The 16,941-nt window shown below is 47.4% G+C and overlaps 1 protein-coding gene across 13 annotated transcripts in view; it reads right to left on the reverse strand.

The window, feature by feature from the left end:
- Positions 1-822: 822 nt before the first annotated feature.
- Positions 823-16,941, reverse strand: part of HNRNPM (heterogeneous nuclear ribonucleoprotein M) — a 39,710-nt gene continuing 23,591 nt past the window's right edge. For 5 of the 13 annotated variants that reach the window (XM_045491801.1, XM_045491797.1, XM_045491794.1 and 2 more), the window contains 8 exons: positions 15,368-15,469; positions 14,091-14,135; positions 13,555-13,632; positions 9,956-10,054; positions 6,364-6,417; positions 3,558-4,360; positions 2,902-2,953; positions 823-1,248 (listed from right to left, as the gene is read on the reverse strand). In XM_045491801.1, the coding sequence (XP_045347757.1) occupies positions 1,085-1,248; positions 2,902-2,953; positions 3,558-4,360; positions 6,364-6,417; positions 9,956-10,054; positions 13,555-13,632; positions 14,091-14,135; positions 15,368-15,469 (1,397 nt within the window). In that variant the 3' untranslated portion in view covers positions 823-1,084. The remainder of the gene's footprint in view (positions 1,249-2,901; positions 2,954-3,557; positions 4,361-6,363; positions 6,418-9,955; positions 10,055-13,554; positions 13,633-14,090; positions 14,136-15,367; positions 15,470-16,941) is intronic. The other 8 variants (XM_045491804.1, XM_045491796.1, XM_045491805.1 and 5 more) reach the window with 6 other exon arrangements.

A 16,941-nucleotide genomic window follows, 5' to 3' on the forward strand; every position in this document is an offset into this window, starting at 1 on the left:
GCCAACAGCTGTCTAGCCCAAGTGGACCTATGTATGAGGTCACATCCTGGTGGACGGGGGAGGGGTGACCCAGTTCTGACAGAGCCCAGGTATCACGCTCCGCCTGAGCTGCTACAGGACTAAACATGCTCAGAAACTCACACCCTGCCTGGTCTGTGGTAGCTAAGAAACGCTGCCTTGGACTGAACGCATATACCCACCCCCCCAACACACACAAGTTTCCACGTTAAAAGCCTAATGCCCAATGTGATGGTATTTGGGGGGTGAGTGGAATTGGTGTCTTTATAAAAGAGGAATGAGAAGCCTTCTGTCCCTTCCCACCATGTTGAGATTATAGCTACAAAGTGTCATCTATGAACCAGGATCAGGTACCCTCGCCAGACATGGAATCTGCTGGTGTTTTGATCTTGGACTTCCCAGTCTTCAGGACTGTGGGAAATAAACGTCTGTGTTTAAGCCGCCCAGTTTATGGTACCTTTGTTATAGCGCCCGAAGTAGACTACGACAAAAGCCAAACTGGAAATGAGCCTGACACGATGTCTACGCCCCCAAGAGGAACTGTAAGCAAGGAGGGGGGATGGCGGCTTTCAGAACCACTAACATCCAAGTGCATGCCAGCACTGGAGAATCCAAGTCCGCTCAGTTTCCAGAGAGTTCTGAAGTGGCCGAGGCCCATGTCCTCCCCCCATCGGCGTCCACACACAAAGCAAGGATGGGGATGCGACCCCCCAGTGGCCAGAGCTCCAAGGGTAGAAGGAAGACTGGTTCTAGCTCCCCAAACCTCAGGTGGATGCCCCACAACACACACGCAAAAAGCAAGCGTCTTTTCAGGAACTGGTATTTATTATCAAAGTCATATTCGATGTCAACAAGATGCCACAACTACAAAAAAAATTGCGCACATTGCAATCTCAATGCAAACAGTCAAATGGAACCCCAGTCATTAAAAAAGTAATTCAAATTACCCCAAAAAGCAACTGAATTTTTTAAACATCTTTATACATCCAGCCAACAAATTAAAATGGTTAACAAGAAAAAATACAAATTCAGAGGTCTGGTATCGATGTTTAAAAAAGGCAACTGCTTAAGCATTTCTATCAATTCGAACATCAATCTCTCGGCCACTCAGCTTCATCCCATTCATCATCCGGCAGGCTCTCTCAGCCACCTCTGGCGACTCAAACTTAACCACACCGCACCCCTTGGACTTCCCGTTCTCCATCTTGATGTCGGCATACAGCACGTGGCCTGGGCACAGGGAGGGAAGAAGAGACCACAACTCATCAGGCAAACCCAGAGCTCAGCCTCAGTCTGGGCTCCACTCAGTCCAGATCACCTGTTGGATTTCGGTGGACAGAGTCAAAAGGGAGAGCGGCCCTGGCACATGAATGCTCAGAACGCAGCAGCCGGAACCCAGAGACGATGGCCCTTAAGCCACCTTGCCATTCTTCTGCCAAAGGACAATAATCGGACCGGCCCGTGACAAGACCTCCTGGCTGCTTCACACGCGCATACCCTTACGCTCGAGAGAGTTAAAAGGGGGGCCGTGTGCAGCCAACTTTATAGGTGAATTTTGCAGAGGCTTGGGCTTCAAGACCCCACACCACATTTGCAAGGCCATCGTGATACAATGGACACTCTGTACCGTTCAGATATAAGCTGCATCCTAACTAGGAAGTGGGTTTCACATATTTATTCAAGCACTGATTAAGCATCCAGGTATGTGTCAAGCACCATGAAACAAGTCTGTAAGGGGGAAGAGCAAAGGACAGGACCATGCAGCCTGTGCTAAGGGACCCACGTTTCTAGAGCCATTAACTCAGCCTGAGGGAAGGTCAACATCTCCAGGGCTTCTCAGCAGAAAGTTCTGAAAGACCTTCACCAGAAGGAAGACTCTTGCCATCACAGCTCGAAATAAAGCACTTCTGAAAAATGGCACTTGCAACTCAGGGTTCAGGGACAGGAAGGAGAAAGGAGATGAAAGAGGAGGGACTAAGTTGCAAAGGGGCTGGGGAGTTTCTCTTTTGGCAGCCGGGTACCTCCGGGCCTCTCAGGCCGGAGAGCAGCATGATCCAGTCTGGCTTTTCAGACTGCCTACTGTACAATGCAGAAACTGAGGAGTGGGGAGAGGGCACGAGGGCATGCTATGGCTCAACAGCTGCCCCAAGAGAAGAACCAGGAGAAGCAGCAAAGTGGTGCAATCTGAGCTAACACTGAAACAGGAAATGAGTAAAGACGCTGAGGAAGCCTTGACCCAGCAAACCGCCCAGACTCCTGGCTTTGGCCTGGGGCTCCCACTTGACAGGGTTAAAAAAACAGAGGTGATGTGAGTGAGGGGCAGGGGTTCACCCGGTGACAACTTCACTTCCTTTTGGCCACAAAGCGAACCAAATGATGGCCTGATGTGCCGGGAAACCAGAGCCCCTAGGCCACACACACACACACTCACTCACTCACTCACTCACTCACCCCTGGGAACTCCTGGGCAAGTGCTCTCTGAGGCATGAACCAACAGTGCTGTGGCAGAAAGCAACCTCATCTCAGATCAGTATTTATTTTATTCAGCTTTGTCACTTAGAAGCCATGTGACTTTGGCAACGTGACTGCCTGACTCATCTGTAAAATGGGGACATCACCTCCTTTCAAAAACCATAGAAGAATGAGGTTGAAATGAGAGCACAGGTGAGAAGTGTCTGACACATAAAAGGAAACCCAACAGCTGGCTTGACTGTCTGCACGGGCAGAAAAATGGCAAGTCCCATCAGTCGCGAGTCATGGCAAGTGGCAGTGAAGACCAGGATGGGAGCTTTGCTTCACCCCTCAAGTGCATCACTGACAAGCTAAGACTTCGGAGGCCACAACACACGGAAGCACCTAGAAAGCCTTTTCTCAAACACTTACCACATTCGTTGAATTTGTCTTTTAGCATCTTCCATGTAAAATCAAATGGGAGCTAAAGGGAAAAGGAGAAACTGATGAGTGACACAACCAAATCCTAACACCCTCAATGCATAAACCTCAGGGTCTCTTGGGGGCGGGGGAGTGGTTCTTGTTGCACCAAGAAACATCTCAAACTGAGATGATCAGCAGAGAACAAAACAAGCCTGCCTGGAATGAGGTTCTAAACCAGCACACCAAGTACACTTCCTTGTTCAACGTGCAGAAAATGCAGTCGCCTATGGTGAGCGGCCCACAGACCACTCGACAGTAGCTGAAGGTGGTCAATCTGGTAGAAAGAGAATTTAGATACAGCCCTTTATCCCTCGGTCTGCCACGCCCAGGTACAGCGGCCCTTCAAGCCAAGGGAATCAAGCAGCGAGGGTTCCTGAGCTCACGGTCGGTTCCACCCAGCAGTCCGAGAAGCCCCGGCTCCAGCTGCACACATCCCGCGTGCTCTTACGTTCTGCCCTGATCCTGCACCAAACTCTGGGGACAGTGGCAAGGTGGCCTTCTGCGCTGCTACTCCGCTCCCCTCCTGGGGGCACCCCCCTGACTTCGACCCGCCCCCTCCCCCTCTGTGCGTACCACCACCAAGGATCTGCCCAAGAGCCACTTACATTTCTCACAAATATCTGGCAGGCCTTCCTGGCCACCCCAGGAGCATGGCCTCCAGCTCCGCCAAAGGAACCTGCGAAGCTTCCTCCAAAGTTGCCTCGCTCCATCTCGATGGCGCGGTCAAAGCTGGCACCGCCACCGCCACCCATGGCCAGGCCCATGCGCTCAATGCCAGCGCCTAGGGCCGGACCCATGGCGGGACCCATGCGCTCCAGGCTGTTGGCGCCCATGCGCTCCAGGCCCATGCGCTCGAGACTGTTGGCGCCCATCCGCTCCAGGCCCATGCGCTCCAGGTTGTTGGCGCCCATGCGCTCCAGGCCGGTGGCCATGCGATCCATCACAGGGCCCATGCGCTCCAGGCCAGCCCCCATGCCTGCGGGCACCATGCGCTCCATGCTGAGGCCCATGCGCTCGATGGCAGGGCCCATCCGCTCCACACCAGAGCCCATGCGCTCAATGGTCTGGCCCACGCGGTCGATGGGCGCGGCCATGCGCTCGAGGCCAAAGCCCATGCCGGCACCCATGCGCTCCACTCCGGAGCCGATGCGCTCCATGGTCTGGCCCATGCGCTCGATGCTGGAGGCCATGTGGTCGAGGCCCAGTGGGCCCATACGCTCGATGCCCGAGCCCATGCGCTCAACTGAGCCCATGCGGTCCATGACCAGGCCCATGCGCTCAATTTCGGAGCCCACGCGATCCATGCCATGGCCCAGGCCTGCGCCCATGCGCTCCATGCCGGCACCCCCAATGCGGTCAATGCCAGGGCCCATCCTCTCGATCCCAGGGACACTGCCTCCACCTCCACCTGAAACAAGGACACAAAACACAGGCAAATATCAGGGACTTGCACACTATGTGCACACACCACGCCAGAAAGGTGACCTGGGTACAGAGACCGGGGCACTCCACAAACTCAACCACAGTTCAGGAATTAAGTCCCACGACAATTTATCACGAGACACCCCTCAAATGTGGACAACTGTTAAGGCAGGGTAGCGAGGACACCATTCTTCCTATTTCTGTGCCACAGCTGAAATTTCCATAATAAAATTTAAAAAGGGAAAAAAATCCACCCTGGAGCACCTGTGTCAAAAAATGTTCTCCACATTACTCATTACTTCGGAAGTTCTAGAACTCATAAACTAGCTCTGTGAGCCACGGTGGTCAATTTCAGAGAACCTGAGCTCTTCCCACCACCAGACACTGAGAAATGCTCTCAAGGGAGGAAGCTCCAAAACCCTCACTCAGTCAGCCAGTGTAATGGATTTACTTGAATCATATGGGACAATTCAAATCCCTCACAACCTTTATCCTCTCCCAGCTCATCCCTCTCTCAGATGCATGCTGGTGGCCAGTCTGGCTGAACTTCCTTAGCACCTCTAGGCATAAAGAAGCTAGTATACGGCCACATAATTACTAAGAGATAAAGAAAACAAACGCCAGTATAGATCCTCTATGTCTAGACGAACAGACAGCCACTTCCGGGGAACCTTACTCTGTGAGGAAAACCACTGAATGACTTGTGTGTAACTACTCTGCTGGCTTTCAAGGAAAGAAGTCGATGGCACCGCAGAGTGGATTCTACAGCCTAAGATCAGTTCTCAGTGCCATGGTTCAGCTGGACACATGCTGGCAGGTGCCTGCCAGCAGGACCCTGTGACGGCTGATAACTCTGGACAAGGAGGGTCTGGCTCCACCACCAAGGCCACTGCCCACCACTTTTCCACATGCAGAGCCTAAGGATCCCCCCTCACCTGACCACCACCAGCACCACCTGCCTGTGATGAAGGGCAGCTGAGCCCACAGCCAGCCCATTACTGGTCCGAGCCGCCCGGTGCAACATGTAAATCAAGAGGAAACTCAGTTTCTAGAAGTGAGTCTCTAACGGACAGAGTGACCTCACGTCACTCCACTTCTCCATGCCCGTTTCCTTAGTAACACTTAATAACAGCACACCGAGTGGCAAAACATAAACACGGTTTTACAAATATTGACTTCCAAAGCAGAAATTTCTTAGGAACTATTTTTTTTTAAAAAGTAAGATAACTGGAAAGGGTAGGCAGCATGCTCAAGAGGATCAGAAATCAGGCTGACTCCCCGGATGCCAACAGTAGCAGAGAACTAGGAAAAAACGGTGCCCACGTGGAGTTCTAGAATCAGCACACCACAGAAATAACCAGCAAGTGGAGTAACCAAGGAAATGTCAAAACACTCAGAGCCATGGGTGGGGGAAATCAAGCTGAAAAAGTACATTTAGTTTTAACTACCCATTAAAAAAAAAGCACATTAATGGAAGCATATATTCCAAAATGTTTACAATACTCATCACAGGGCAGCGCAATTGCAGAGATTTACTTTCTTTATAATTTTTTGAATCTTAGTAAGAGTACATATAAATACTTTAGTAATTATTTGTTAGGTATGGAAGTAGTAGGCTTTTATAATTAAGTATTTACTTTTAGGAATTTGTAATTTTATAGTATTTAAAACAAACCCCCAAATTACAGGGACATTATAACGACAATGGCCAATGCTTACATAGCACTTAGTAGGTACACTTTTCTATGCATTAATTCATTTACTCTGCACAACAACCCTATGAGGTAGGTACCATTATATTCCCATTTTACAGTATGGAAAACAGAGGTTCGGTAACTTGCCAAATGTCACACAGCTAGGAAGAGACAGAGCTGGTTCCCACCCAGGCAGTCTATTTTAGAGCCCGTGCTTTTCACCACTACACTCTACTATCCCCGTTAATAACAGCCTATTCTAAAAATCAAAACATCAAAACTAAGCGTTTCCTACCTCCTCCCTGCTTTGCAATGATCTCTCCTCTCTTCAGTGCATTACTTAGGATTTCTAAGGAAATCAGGAAGAAAAAAAAATTAGCCAAATTTCTCTATGGTAACAGAAACTTGTTTATTACAGATTCCAGAGTAAGAATATTACTAATTTAAAAATAAAACAAGGGACGGGGAAGGGGTTAAGAAACACACACACAGAGACAAGATCATTTTACTGGAAAACTGTTAAGTCCTTGATGATGGGTCATGATATTAGGATCCCATGTAGCTCCAGAGTCTGAGGCCCAGTTGGCAACACCATCTGGGAATGCATCCAGCAGAGCTAAGGAAGACCAGTGTGCACCAATGAACTGAAACTGAGAAAGTCAGAGCAAGAATGGGGCCAGCAGCAGTTTTCTAAAGCAGTCCAGACCCTCAGCGCTCACACCGAAGCCTGCGCTCATCCTCCCAGATCCAACCAACCTCTCATGGTTGTCCTTTAGAGCAAACTAAAGCTGTAGTTACTTACGCTCGCTGCCCAAACCCTGAAACGCAGCAGCAACCGCCCGCAGCACTGAAGCGTGACCTCATTAAGTCATGCAGGGACTCCAGCAAGCTGAGCCCACCAGCCCCACCTGGAAGGAGCTGGGGGTGATGCTGACTAAAGTGACAAAGCTTCAGGAAAATAAAACCCCCAACACATCCAAAACTCATCCAACACCTCGTCCAAAGGAGAAAACACTGTCGCCTGCTTGCCAACAATTCATCCGAACCTTTAAAGTCTGTCTGCACATCTCATTTTAGGCCCATGACCGCAGAGAGTAACCCTGAGCCCACAGCTGTTTCTGGTGCTACCTGCTAAAGGAAGGACACAGGGAAGCACACACCTCCAGCCTGCAAGCACAGGGCTCACTTATTCCTCCGTGACACCTGTGATCCTGCTCAGCATACCCAGGCCTAGGTTCACCTTCCTAAAACGGCACTTAGATCAAACTATTCCTGCACACATCCCTCACAATCAGCCCACCACTGATTTAAAGAGAAAGGAAAAATTCTTTTCATGGGCAAAGACCTCCCTGTCCTATAACTTGAACCTGTTCTCCCCACCCCAGGTAGGTCCTCACCTCCAAACCTCTGCATCTGATGCGGTCAGCCCTCTTTATCTGCCAGCACACCCTCTACCTATGCTGAACCCTCTCAGACACCCAGCCCCTCCAGCTTAAACCACATCCCCTGCACTCATCTTTTTGTATTCCTGCTTGGATCCCATGCTCTCTGAACAGAGCACTTCTATCAACCACCGAGAGCAGTGCTTTTTCAAATCTTAACACAGAGAGAAAATGATCACCTTTGGGTGGTGCTCACATGGCTGCCAAGGGCCAAGGAACCAACATTTCCACTGGCACCCTCACTAGGCCTCTTCTACCAGAGGGGCCTCTGGTGCTGCCCTGAGCCACTGGGCATCACCTCCACAGCTGCCATCACCTCCTTCAAGATCAAGAAACACACAACTATCTCCCTGTACCACCAAGTACAGTGGCCTGCAGAAACCAGGGCAAAGATCTACTGCCTTGATAGAAGGGACAATGAATGGGGAGGCCCTACAGAAAATACCACCAAAATGATTCCACTTGCGGGGGGGGGGGGGTCAAGAACTGAATAAAAAAAAAAAAAAAAAAAAAAAAATCCTAGTCTGAAAACCCAACTTAAACTTATTTGGTACAAAGACGCTTTTACTAAAGTGGGTCTGACCACAAGGAGTAACGAATTCCAGAACAAAGCCCTCTGCTCCTGCCCCTGTCACTGTGCAAGGCCTCAGCACAGAGAGACAAGGGAGGGATGGCAAAGTAGCAGGAGACAGCAAGGCCTACAAGATGATGCTTCTATTCAGGTCAGAACAGAAGACTCTCCTGCTGCCGCGAGAAGTAACGACCTCACCAGACCCACCTCCCGCACCTCTGCGAGAAACGAGGCGAAGGCTGCCAGCCTCACCACGGAGAGGCACCACAGAGGGGCAAAGGATTAAAGGCTCAGGGCGGGAACAAGTGCCTGTGGGAGCAAAAGCCATGTGCCATCTTGTTCTTCTCACCTCGGTATCCACAAATCGCTACTTGCAGCCAAAGGACTGTAAGTTTTCACATGTTTTTGAAACTGCCCAGCCATTCTTGGGGCGCCTGGGTGGCGCAGTCGGTTAAGCGTCCAACTTCAGCTCAGGTCATGATCTCACAGTTGGTGAGTTCAAGCCCCGCATCGGGCTCTGTGCCGACGGCTCAGAGCCTGGAGCCGGTTTCCGATTCTGTGTCTCCCTCTCTCTCTGCCCCTCCCCCGCTCACGCTCTGTCTCTCTCTCTCTCAAAAATAAATGTCAAAAAAAAAAATTTTTTTTTAATAAAAAAATAAATAAAAACAAAATACGCGGCCATTCCATGACACAAAAAGCAAAGCCAGTCAGAGAGTAAGAAACTTTTAACTGACCTAGTCGCATACAGATTATGAATTCATCCCCCAAATTCTACAAATTTGAAACAATCTAGAATAAAGTTATAGACAATCATATCAAACATACAAAAAAAAAAAAAAAGGTAAATCGTCACTACCCGCCTGGTAAGACACAAGAAAGTCAGTCCTTCCAGCTACCTCACATGCAGGGAGGGAAAAAGAAATAGAAGTCTCCCCAAACTCAGAGTAAAAGGAAAACAGTTTCTAATAGTTCCTGGTTTCCATGGAGAACACAAACACAAAGAGGATGGGAGTCCCAGAGATAATCCACAGAAGAATCTTGTCTCACTGATGAACTGGATGATGAATCTTTCTACAGCCTTCATAAATTCTAAGAATACAACTAACACAAACAAGACAAAAAGGAGCTTCAAACCTCACACCTAACTCAATGGGTCCCCTAAAGACAGAGGCTGAGCCCTGCGGGGCAGCCACCTAGCAGCCTCACATCTGCACAGAATGAGAAGCAGGTAAAGATGGGGGAAGAGCGCGGACCGATGCTCCAAAACTCTGCTTGGACAGAAACAAACTTAACAGTGCAGAAATGGACAATCTCTCTGCGTCATACTAACGAAGAACTAAGCTGACAGATTCTCAGAAACATCTACACTCAAAACAGCAGGGAGGGGAGAGACACTCCGGGAAATGCAACCAAAACTGAAACGAAAGTTTCTCTGCACTTAGGCCCAATACTCCAGGCCTTCCAGCACCAGAACACTTCTCTAGTTCCCTGAGGCCTCTTGTCTTAAAGGCACCAGCAATCACACCACACCATCCGCTAACTAGAGCACCATGGCGCCCTGGACAAGGGGACTCACATCCCGCTCGGCAGGGCCTCAGAAGCCACTACCGCACTAGATAGCCAGTGCTGTGTAAATGCAGCAGCTTTAACTCCCTCGGCAAGCAAACACCTTATACCGATGCAGCCAAAGAAGCCATTTGAAAAGACTATAAAGGAAACTGCTGCTATTGATACGAATAAAAAATTCAAGGACCAAAAGCTTTTACCTAAGTCCAGAAAACAATGTTTTAAAAGACGATGGAAAGATAGCGGACTCTGCTTAAGAAAGAACCTCTGAGCTGAGCATGAGCCCCGCTCACGTGGGGCCTTCTTACCCATGCCTCTGCCATGGGGCTGTCCAGAGCTTCGAAACATTCCCATCTTGTTTCTGGCAAAGTCTCTCTCAAATCCTCCACCCAAGCCACGCTCCATCTCTGTGGAAGAAATCATTACCCTAGGCCTTTCCAGGAATCCCTCTGTGCTTTAGACATGAATAAAACAAATTACAGGCACACAGCAGCCAGCACCAAGTCAGCACGCTTACTTTTTCTAGGAGAAACTATCACTCATCCCTTATTCCTTACAAAGGTCCCCTCACCTCAAGTGAGTCCCTGCAAACCACCTACCTTCAATCCACCAAAGACTAACTGATGACTTTCGTTACAGTCACACGGTGGCTACACCAAGCCACTACAGCAATGGGCTGCATCCACGCTGTGTCACAGGAAGCAGCAGCTACAGCTCTCGGTTACTTCCCAAGCACCCCGCCCCACCCACAGCATTCCGGGGGGCGCCAGCAGTCCACGGAATCCGCCCAACAGCCTGCACACCTCTATCACCCTCCACCATCATGGCCCCTTTACAAAGAAACTAAGGCTCAAATGACTTAGTAACCTGACCAAGGCCACCTGCCTGCTATGGGATGAGGCAAAGGCTGGAACCTATAAACCCAATGCAAAAACCCAAACTCTCCTAACACAAGTACATCCAAGGAGAATCCAGAAACATCCCTGCAGTATAACATGCCTTCTCCAGGATCAACTGTAGTGGTCTCCTCTACACAAGGACACTGGTAACTTCATTACTTTTTTCTACATTCACAGCAAGAGTTACGTTTTGCAATGCCTTAAACAAAAAACAAACAAAAAAAAAAAAAAAAAAACAAACAAAAACAGGGGCACCTGGATGGCTCAGTTGGTTAAGCATTCGACTTCGGCTCAGGTCATAATCTCACAGTTCATGAGTTCAAGCCCCGCATCAGGCTCTGTGCTGACAGCTCAGAGCCTGGAGCCTGCTTCGGATTCTGTGTCTCCCTCTCTCTCTGTCCTTCCCTTGCTCACTCTCTCTCAAAAAAGGAATAAATGTTAAAAAAAAAAAAAAAAAAAAAAAAAAATTAAATTTAAAATAAAACAAAGGTCTTGGGGCTCCTGGGTGGCTCAGTCAGTTAAGCATCCAACTCCAGGTTTCAGCTCAGGTCATGATCCCACAGTTCGTGAGATCGAGCCCTGCATCCAGCTCTGTGCTGACAACATGGTGCCTGCTTAGGATTCTCCTCTCTCTCTCAAATGGATAAACGTTAAAAATTAAAAACAAACAAACAAACAAACAAAAAAAAAAAAACACTAAATAATCTTGCTCCTTAGCAATCAGGCAAACAATCGCCTTCAATTGTGCAACTGCCAAAATTGGTTATATGCAGCTCAAGCCCTTACACTTTCAATGAAATAAGTCTACTGAAGATGTGGAAGCAGGCTGGCCTTATGAATTAGAAATGCCTCATTTAGCAATGGCAGACGTGCTATTCATAGTGTGCATAGACCCAACTGAAGGTCACAGGTTGGTGGCATGCCATCTGCTGAAAAGGTAACTAACTTGTGTGAGCTTGCATGTGGCAGGCACAGCAGAAGTCCCACACTGGCACCGTGACAGACAGAGCTCTGCTGCACTCCTTTAATCCCTATCACAAGGGCATGAAGACGGCAGCACTCTGCCCCCTGGAGATAAGGAAGTCATGTGCAGGCAGAAATATGACAATGGCCTCAGAAGTCATCTTCCCAACTGTCAGCAGTCTCTGCAGTTCAGGGAACTCCCTGTGAACTCCAATGTAATCCCCCCAAAACGGAAGTGTTTCACTGTCAAATACTGCATCAAATCATTGTTTGGGATTTGGTTTTTTAATCTGTAATTCCTAAGCATCCATTCTATTAGGACTTGACCTCTACTCTGACTGATTAGAAATCAGAATCTCAGGGCCAGTCTGATATCAGCACCTGTGACCAGAACAGATGGATTATAGTCGCCAATTAAATATTAAACCCAAAACATCTTTATCAATTTCCCTCTGTGATTACGTTGACTCACTCAAATCCCAGAACACAGCTCAAGTGGAAGAAGTCCCTGTTCTCTGCTGTCGAGGATGACATGGGAGGACTGAGTATCTGTACGTGAGAACATCTAAGAGCACTGCATCACAACACATCCTCCACTGCTGCTCCCCACGAGAATCTGCACTCAGAACCCTTTGATCACCAGGCTCAGAACTGTGGCTGCTGCCTTCCACCTGCCAGGTCACCAAGGACTTTGCCCACACAGCTCAGCACAGCCCCAGCTCACTTCCGTCCGTCCGCCTCTAAGTCACATCACTCCACTCCTCAGAGCAACAATGTTACCTCCTTCCTGAGGACTCATCTGTTTTGAGCAAACACTTTACCAAGCCAGACTCCTCCAACTCTTTTTATTAAAAAATTCCCATACACATTATGAACTACAGGCCGGCTTGAAAGCACCCTGCAAACTCAGGCCTTTGTCCCTTCATTCCTGACTACTGGTGAGGACTTCCCTACATCTTTTTACCATTATCTAGAACAAGACAACCCCATGGAGAAGGACAGTTTATTCTTGAGAAATATCTTTCTTTCCAGTTTGATAGTTAGTAAGGTCCATCCTAGTAAGACTCTCCGTTGCTCTAATTCGATCTTCACATTAAATGATACTGCAGGTCAGAAAAGAAACATTTACATGCAAATCTTCAATGACCTTCCTCAGGGAAGTTTATGTGTATAAGGGAAGCATCATCCCCACAGGTGGGGGTAAGAGAGTCCACCAACCCCCAGAGAATTTCAGAAAGACAGACTGTGGGGCTTCTCAAGGCACACTCTGCAGGCCCACTGAGGAGGGGCTGACGCCCACGCGGAAGGCAGTTCTGAAGGGCAGGATCCGCCAGACACCGGGACCCATCTCCCAATATCACTAGCCATGTGACCTTAGGCAAGTCACTCTCCGGGCCTCAGTTTCTGATGAAATGGTGATAAAAGTACCTACAAATCATGTGGTTCTTGCAAGGACTGAACAAAACACACGGTTACAATGATAATTAATACCACTGAATTTCTGTTAAGGGTTCGAAAGGGATAGAAGATCTGAAATACACCAAAATTCTCACTATGGAAATGCTGAGCTAAATCACTGTCTCTGCTCACAACTCCAAGTTCTCAGAGCAGATGCTCATGAACTGATGCAGTTCCAGCACTCCAGGAGAGAGATGAACTTGATCAAAAACTCCAAAGAAACTAAAACTAATCCCTCACACTTGAAGATGATTTTAAAGTGTGCAAAACACAACCACAAATGTGTCTACAGGATGCCTGCTAGTGCTGGAGGCAATAAAAAAGCTCTAGAATTTTCTGGGTAATTACTGGGGAGATTCAGAACACAGTTCAGTGGCTAAGGGGATTAACACTTACCTACCAGCAAGTCTAGCTTCTGAAATACAAACTTATGATTTCAAATAAGGCAATTCAAAGACACTGGATTCATCAAGAAAAGTGGAAGGGGCAAATCTTATTCATTGAAATGGGTGTGCTGCCTCACAGTCGCCCAGGAGACAACAACCAGCAGAGGGCAGGTGCACACAGGAAGGAAACCCAAGTCTTACCATTTATTCTGCCCATGTTCATCCCAGAGCCAAATCGACCCATGTTTTCCATACCGCCACCAAAAGGTCCCTCCATTCCTGCAAGAGATATCCACATTTGAGCACCATCCCAATGAGACTGCTTACACTCATCAGGAAAAGAAAGATGTTTTCGTGAGTTTCACTTTGGGTGTTTTCTGCCAGGAACTTCCTTACCAAGTGTAAGGACTTTGGGGGAAAAAATGCTAGTGCCCTTGCCTGGAAACCACCATCTTCAAAACGCTAATCTGATCCACCCCCTCAACAGACAAGTACAAAGAGGCCCAGAGAGATGGAGTGATTTGCCCAAGGTCACAGAGCTAGTTAGTGAGAAAGCCAGACCAAAAGCCAAGATACCCACTAGGAAAGACTGACAGGTAAAATTAATTTCTAGTCTCAAACTTTTAGAAAACCGAAAGTGAGAATTCATGCAAGGCTTAAGGAAAAAGAAAGAGGAAAGGTGAGAGAAAACCGTACCTAAAAGTGATTACATTTGTACTTCATTTTAAATCTCTTACCTCCCATTTTATTTATGCCAAATCCTATGCCTTCCATTCCCATTCCTTAAAAAGAAAAAGTCAATGCAAACTAAAATTATGTCAAAGTAGTAAGTAACGTTTGAACTTAAAAAGCACAGGAAATCCCAAACCATCAAATAAATGAACAAAAAATATCCCTGATTAGGAGTATATTTTAGTTGTCAAGGAAAAGGGGGAAAGCGGTCCTACCATCTCCCCTGTCACACTATCACATTCCAAGAAACGTTAGTCTTTAACAAAATAATCACGTGACTCAAAATTCTGTAGGGTCCACATACAGTTTTAACAACTACCCAAATCAGACCACGTTAAACATGATATATAACTAACCAGGTACAAAGTGGAGAGCACTTTTTTATAAGCTTATTTTATGGAACATAAGTAGACTTAAAAACCTCTTTCAAAGATAAAATTCTCTAAATAAAAAGCAGTTCCTAAAAACACCAGACTTTCTTCTTAGGTGTTAGGGGAGTGGCCATCAGACTGGTAGGGCCGGCTGAGGTGATGGCTGAGGGTGCTGAGGTCAGCCCAGAGTTTAATCTGGGAGGGAGACAAGGGATATGCAGAACTGACAGAAGTGGAGTGAAGGGGCATCCAGGCTGCAATTCAAAGGGTTTCAAGAAAGACAGCCGTTAAGTCTGTGGTCATAAAAATGAAATCGTTCTTAATAGTATATAAACACCTCATTGCACAGAATGAAAATGCTGAACAGCAAAATTTAAAGTATATTCTCCACAAAGTTTTTATTCATTAGCTATTTATCATCTTGAACAAAGACAACACTCAACACTACGTCTTTGTGGCCTGTGACAGCTATGCTGTCATGCAATGAGGCCCTCCTGTGCTTTTTTGTATCTGCCAATGCCCCCACCTCTACAAGCCATTATCACCATCAGGCAAGAGCCTAAGGGTGTCTGGGTAACAGTAGTCCCACGGTCAGGAGATCTACAGTGTGTCACTAACTGATAATGTGACCTTGAGCAAGACCAACTCTCTGGCCTGCCTCCTTTTATGGAACTACCTCAGCTCAGAAGGTCATGCAAGGACAAAATGCAAAAGTATAACTTTAGAAAAGAGGATTCAATTCAGTAAAAACACAAAATACTGCTTTTATCAAAATGAATGAAAGAGGAGTAAGGAAGAAATTCTGCCCCAATTAAATCTTTATTCCATTTGAAGCACTCAACATCCAATTATCCCAATAATTTGAAAAACTAACTTCCCCAGAAATCTCCAAAGCACCCTGTAGTTCTCACCTGCGGGTCCTATGTTTCCCATGCCAATGCCTTTATTCAGGTGATTGGCATCGATCGGCTGTCCTCCTGGGCCCAACCCCATGCCAATACCACCAAGCCCATCTGAAAGGAAAAGAGAAAGTCGGAAGTGTAGATTCCACTTAGAAAACCATGACCTTCCAAAGCAAAAAGAGTCTTTGTTTATACTGTGTTGTAAATGTCACACTCCATTCCAATCCACCCACCTCCAAGAGCAAACCCAGGGCTTTTGGGAGCTATCCCTTTCAAGGCGTAACTTTTCATATGCAATTGCAGATTAGAGTTTGTGCTATGTATAAAACAAAGGCAACTGAAAATTACAGAGAATCATGAGCAACTCAAATGTAAGAATCACAGACACTTATTCATTTCCCCAAATCTCAAATTGAGAAATGTTTAATTAAAACAGGCAATTAAGGGGACACCTGGGTGGCTCAGTCAGTTAAGTGTCTGACTTTTAGCTCAGGTCATGATCCCACGGTTTTTGAGTTTGAGCCCCAAATCAGGCTCTCTGCTGTCAGCATGGAGCCCGCTTCAGATCCTCTGTCTCCCCTTCTCTCTGTCCCTCCCCCTCTCATGCTCTCTCTCAAAAATAAACATTTTTTAAAAGGTTAAAAAGGAGGGGCGCCTGGGTGGCTCAGCCGGTTAAGCATCCGACTCTTGGTTTCAGCTCAGGTCTTGGTCTCAACATTTCGTGGGTTCGAGCCCTGCATCAGGCTTCGTGCTGACAGTGCAGAGCCTGCTTGGGATTCTCTCCCTCCCTCTCTGCCTGTCCCCTGCTTGCTCTCTCCCAAAATGAATAAACTTAAACAAACAAATAAATAAGGCAATTAAGGACATCGGGTGGCCAGCAGTGCAAATGTGCCCAATCACCACCTCACAACCTGGTAACCCAAAGGACTTTCCCCAAGAAAAAACAATGGAATAAACCAGCCAGTTAATACACTGGGCATACACTATTCTGACTCTACAGGTGGTTGTAGCAACAATGAAACTACTGTTCTCCTCTGCCCAGAAAGCTTCCTAACCTGTGGATCAATACCCAGTCCGCTCTCAACTCCATGCCCACACACACAAGCAGGGATGTAAGAATACAGACTGGTCTCAAAAGAGCGAACACGACCAGACAGTGCAAGACACTTGCGATGCTCTGAGTGACCTTGGCCTGACGCTTAAACCAAGGCCAGGTTTTAAATGGCAACCAAGTTCATTAAAAGTAATAATAATACCTTAAAAAGAACCCTGATGCCAGTTCCCAGATATTTAATCTGTTTTTTAACAGACTAGTGTTTTTAAATTGCATAGAAACAGCAAGCGAGAGATCACCAAGGTTACTTACTCCCTAAGGCACTGAAGATTTTGAAGTCAACCCTCTGAAATGTGCTGGGAGACCAAGAGTCATGGATAATGGGCTCCCTGGGGCCCAATGTGTGCCAGCCAAGGCTCTCAAACAGCCCTCATCCCACTTCCTCTAGGCACAAACGTCAGTAAGAGCCATCACTCTGATCCTGAGTGATCATGGCAAGTGACCACATTGTTTAGGGCAAGGATATGTG

Source organism: Leopardus geoffroyi, chromosome A2, assembly GCF_018350155.1.
Source record: "Leopardus geoffroyi isolate Oge1 chromosome A2, O.geoffroyi_Oge1_pat1.0, whole genome shotgun sequence".
In the NCBI taxonomy this organism is placed as follows: Eukaryota; Metazoa; Chordata; class Mammalia; order Carnivora; family Felidae; genus Leopardus; species Leopardus geoffroyi.